Source organism: Elgaria multicarinata, chromosome 2, assembly GCF_023053635.1.
Source record: "Elgaria multicarinata webbii isolate HBS135686 ecotype San Diego chromosome 2, rElgMul1.1.pri, whole genome shotgun sequence".
NCBI classification, from domain to species: domain Eukaryota; kingdom Metazoa; phylum Chordata; class Lepidosauria; order Squamata; family Anguidae; genus Elgaria; species Elgaria multicarinata.
Genome location: NC_086172.1, coordinates 125358210 through 125363084, shown reverse-complemented (window position 1 = coordinate 125363084; position 4875 = coordinate 125358210). Strand labels below are relative to the sequence as shown.

Here is a 4875-nt window from a genome sequence, read left to right as displayed (position 1 = left end):
GAGCTCCTCTAGAGTGCTAGCTGAAACCCAGCATGGATTCACAGCCCCCCTGAAATCGGAGCCACCAGCCTGCACTGGCCTTGGGGATCGGCTTCAGCACCTCGGATAGCTCTTTTAGGGTTCTGGCTGGTCCAGACCGAAACCCAGACTGGGTTCAGAGCCCTACAGAAATCGGAGCCACCAGCCTCCAGGCTCGCAAGAGGGGCGGAGAGCTCAGCATCCCAGGACTAGCCGCATCCCGAGCTCAGAATGAAGAAGCTGCTTGAGGAAGAGGCGCAGCTCGTCCTCCGGGCGTGAGCGAACGAGTGCGGCTGTCTCGGGGAGAAGGGGACTCGGGGCCGCGGTTCCCTTTGGCCAGCCGGCCTCCCACTCTTTTCCCTGGTAGCATTTCGACGAGGTTGCTAGACAGAGAAGCGGGGGAGGGGGCTGCTTCTCTTCATAGCTCCGCCCCTCCAAAGTTCTATTCGAGGGGGGAGGGGAGGGCTTATCAATCTGACACGTCCAACGTCGGGCGGGGGGGGGAGCTGTGGGGCGGGAGTGTGGCTAAGGTTAGCTACCTGCTGAGGCGTCACTATCGACGGATAGGAGCCCAAACTAGTGTCCCCCAGATTGGACGACAACTCCCAGCATTCCTGCCCATTGGCCATTCTGGCTGGGGATGCTGGGACCTGTATTCCAAAGCATCTGAAGGGCAGCAGCTTGGGCAAAGGCTCACTTAGGACGACTTGGTAACTTCCCGGCCAATCAGAACTGGAGCATGTCATGACCAACACGCACGCCAGCGCGCCACCCCCCGCGCCCAGCACCTTCCCGGCTCCCCGATACTTCCACACAGACCCCGCAGTGATCACCGGGGGGGTGGGGGGGAGTCGGGGGCGAGCCGCGGCTCTTTCTTTTCGGTGCCCCTCCCCCCGGCCTGGGCAGGGCTGCAGAGCCCGGCTAAGCCTTCCATTGTAGTGGACTAAATCCCGGCCAGGTTATTAATAGTATCCCTTTTTTTCTCTACGGTTGGCCCTCCGGGTTTTGCAGCGCTTTGCTTTGCTTTCCATTCAGTTGCAGGTCCTGCAAGAAGCCCGGCAGGCATGGTGGACCCGGTGGCGGACCCGGGCGAGGGGAAATGCGCCGCGGATGCCGGAAGCGCAGCGAGTGGAGAAGAGGCCCCGGCGGCCCCGGCGGCGGAGGCAGCAGCCGCCCTGCCGGCAGCAGCGGCAGCCCCTTGCTCGGCGGCGGAGGCTGCCGCTCCCCCACCCCCGGCCCTGGCGGCGGCGGCGGCGGCGGCGGCGGCGACTCCTCTTCCTCCTCCTCCTCCTCCTGTCGGGGAAGCGGAGAAACTCCGCGAGGAGTCGCCGATGCTGCACCTGGACCTGTACAACTTCGACTGCCCGGAAGCCGAGGGCAGCCGCTACGTGCTCACCAGCCCCCGCTCGCTGGAAGCCTGCGCCCGCTGCGCCGTCAAGCCGGTGGAGCTGCTGACCAGATCCCTCAGCGAGCTGGTCAAAGAGGCCCCCGGCAGGTCCATGCGGGTGGCCGCCGGCCTCTACGAGGTCTACGAGATGGACCGGCAGAGGAAGCTGCAGCAGTGCCGGGAGGAACGGGAAAGGATTATCCGCGAGGAGAAGAGGCGCCTCTTCACGCCCCTGCTGATTGGCAGCCTGCCTTCCTCGCCGGCCTCCAGGGTGGCCTTCAGAAGCACAGCGGCCAGTGGGAGCTGCAGCCCAGCAGGACGGCCCAGGGCCGGCCCTCCTCCCACCTCTGGTGGCACCAGGACCAAGAAGAGCCACTCCCTGGACTCCTTGCAGAAGAGGAGAGAAGGCTTCTCCGCCAAAACCTCCTCTGACTCGGGGGCCTCCTCGTCCTACAGCGGAGACAGTTTTAGGGACAAATGGCCCAAGGAGCTGCCCAGGACTAAGACGGTGGCCACCATGACTTCTTTGGTGGGTCGAAGCTTCAGCTTGGGCGACCTGAGCCATTCTCCCCAGACCACCAAGAAGGTGGAGAGGATCGTCAAGGAGGTGAAGAAGAAGAAAGGCCTCAAGGAGGTGTCTGAGAGGGACCGGAAGATCGCCGCCCTGATGATAGCCAAGCACCAGGAGGAGAGCATCCTCAACGAGCAGAGGTACAGCGCCCACCTCCAGTGGGACATCCAGCGGCGGCAGGCGGAGCTGCGGAGGGAGCAGGAGGAAAAGGAGAAGCAGAGGGCCTTGCTGCAGTGCCACCAGATGTGGGAGTCCAGGCTGGAGAAGCGGCGCTGCAAGCTGAGCCACGAGAAGGAGGCGGCTGCCCTGCTGAAGCAGAAGCAGAGCTCTGTGGAGGAGGAGAAATGGCGGGATCAGCTGGAGAAGCAGGACAGGATGAAGAGAGAGAGACTGGAGAAGGCCACCCTCGAAGACAAGAAGAAGAAGCGCCACCAAGAGCACAACCTGAAGGCGCAGGAGGAGGGCAAGAAGGAGAGCGTGGAACGGGAGGTCAAGCTGCTGCAAGAGAAGCTGTCCTTGGCAACCCAGAAGAAGCTGAAGAAGGAGCAGCTGCTGCAGCAGGAGAAGAAGCTGCTTAACCAAGCCGAGAAGCGGAAGCACGAGGCCATACTCAAGGAGCTGGCCAGGCACGAGGCTGAGGAGAAGGCCACGCTGCGGGCCTCCCTGGAAGGGAGCTGGAGCAAGGCTCAAGAGAACTATGAGCAGCTCACGGAGAAAAGGAACCAGGAGCTGAGGGAGAGAGCCAAGCGGGAGGAGCAGCAGAGTCAGCGGGCCAAGCTGGCGACGGAGAGGAGGGAAAGGGAGCAGAAGGAATACCTGAAGGCCTTGGCCAAAACGTCTGAGAGGAAGCTCCAGCACGCAGCACAGGTGGCGGAGGAAGTCGTCCAGCAGAAAGCCCGCAAAGTGGTCCAGAGCCGGATGGAGAAGGAGAAAGTGCAGAAAGTAAACAAGAGGAAGGTAGAACAGTGTGAAGATATCCGGCGCAGGGAAATCCTGCTCTCAATTGAGAAGAAGCTAGAAAGGAGTGAACAGATTTGTAAGGAGAAAAAAAACGTCTTGGAAAATGCCAGGTCTGTCGCTCGGGCATCTTTCCATGTCCGGGAAAAAGTACGGGAAGAGATGAACATGCGCACCTTTGACAGGATGGCCTTTGAGGCAGAATTGCAGGCTGGCTTGGTTAAAAAATAGTCTTTTCTATTTCCGATTGAGTGGGAATATAACCTCTGATGCCCATTGTGAAAAGTTTTGTTTTTTTAAAAAAAAAAACTTTAGTTATTATTTCAGAGGAGCACACAAACTCTGGCAGCTACTTCATTTTCCAAAATGCTTTTGTTATACATTTTTAAAACTCTGTTTCAACCACCCCACAGAGAAAAAGATGTATCCCATCCTTTGTTGAACAAAACATTGTTTACAAGAAATAAAACAGGAACAAACACATTTTTTACAACTGAGTGCCACAGTAAAACATCTCCAAAAAGTCAAGGGCCATTTCAATTCCCCCTGCCCAACTGATCAAATATCAACTAATTTCATTTTGACACCCCCAGGGCTTAATTTGGACGCCATTTGCTTTGGATCAGGATGTAGAAATGCATGCTGGAACTTGTGCTCTCTAATACTGGATGTCCATATTTAAGATGAGTTTATTTTGTGGTGTTTGGCCAATATAGTGCACTTTATCCATGCTGTTGGGAACACTGGGGCTTGTAAACATAACTTTTTAAAAAACCCAATTCAGGTAAAATTCTGATTAGTCCTGATCTGTGACCCAAAAACAATGTTCAGAAACTCTTGTTCAAATAAAATGACAAACGCTCAGAAGGTGTTTACAGTCCCTTTCATTAATGTTATGCAGACAGCTGCAGGTGAGAGCTATTGTTTGCAAGAAACCTAGCAAAAGGGCCAGGCCTTATAAATACTGTTGCAAATACTGATCTGCAGGAATTAATGCACCCAAAGAGTGCAACCATCTTGAAAACTTTGTTATCTTGTTGCATTCATGTGCATTCAATTTGCGTCATACCAATGTACCCAAAGAAGAGATCAGTGGCCCTGTTCAGAAGACACCTTAAATCACAGCTTTAATCGCGGTGAGTAAAGCTTTATTCACCATGGTTAAAGCCATGGTGTAAGGTGCCTTCTGAACAGGACCACTGTGTCTAATCGGGGAGCAGAAACTACTAGGCTATATGCCGATGGTAACATATCTCCACTTATCCAGAACAGGAATACCAGCTAAACATAACACATTTAAAACTATGAACAACCCACAGATTGATGATAATATAATTTCTTCAGATAAACAGTGGTCTGAAACAAGGCCTTTGAAAGGATATTTCATTTATTTGTCCAGTGGTGCTAATCATAGGGTGCTAATCAAAGGCCTAATCTACATCTCCCTCCCTTTTGCAAGGGAGGAAGGGTGGTTGTAAGTTTTCCCACTTCTGCGATCACAGCTCAGGGGGCACACGTGAGGGAAGTTTCCCGCAATAACAGAGTGCCGTTGCGGGAGCACGTGTATCCCCTGACAGCGCTTCCACATGTGGATCAGGAGAAGTGGGCAGGGCGAGGCAGATGACGCAGCTACGGGGATTTTTTTTTATGAATCAGAAGGGATATGCATGGACGCAAAATCACATCTATGCATGGGGTGGATAGGAGGTCCAGCGAATATGTGATGATGCACAGAGTTATGTTTGTGTTAAAAAAAATACGCACGGTGCCACAATGCGCTGAGAACCAATCAAAAACTGCTGAAAAAGGTTTATTTATTTATTTAAGGATTTTTATGCCGCCATTCAGCCAAAAAAGGCTCTCACGGTGGCTTACAAAAGTATTTCTTGACAGTCCCTGCCCACAGGCTTACAATCTAAAAGACATGACACAAAAGGAAAGG

At 54.2% G+C, this 4875-nt stretch overlaps 1 protein-coding gene across 1 annotated transcript; it reads left to right on the top strand.

The window, feature by feature from the left end:
* The first annotated feature begins 1082 nt into the window (after positions 1-1082).
* On the top strand, positions 1083-3788 carry CCDC177 (coiled-coil domain containing 177). Its single transcript, XM_063118434.1, has 2 exons — positions 1083-1218; positions 1324-3788. Exons 1-2 carry the CDS (start codon positions 1083-1085, stop codon positions 3162-3164), a joined length of 1977 nt encoding a protein of 658 aa, XP_062974504.1. The 3' UTR covers positions 3165-3788.
* The last annotated feature ends 1087 nt before the right edge of the window (positions 3789-4875 follow it).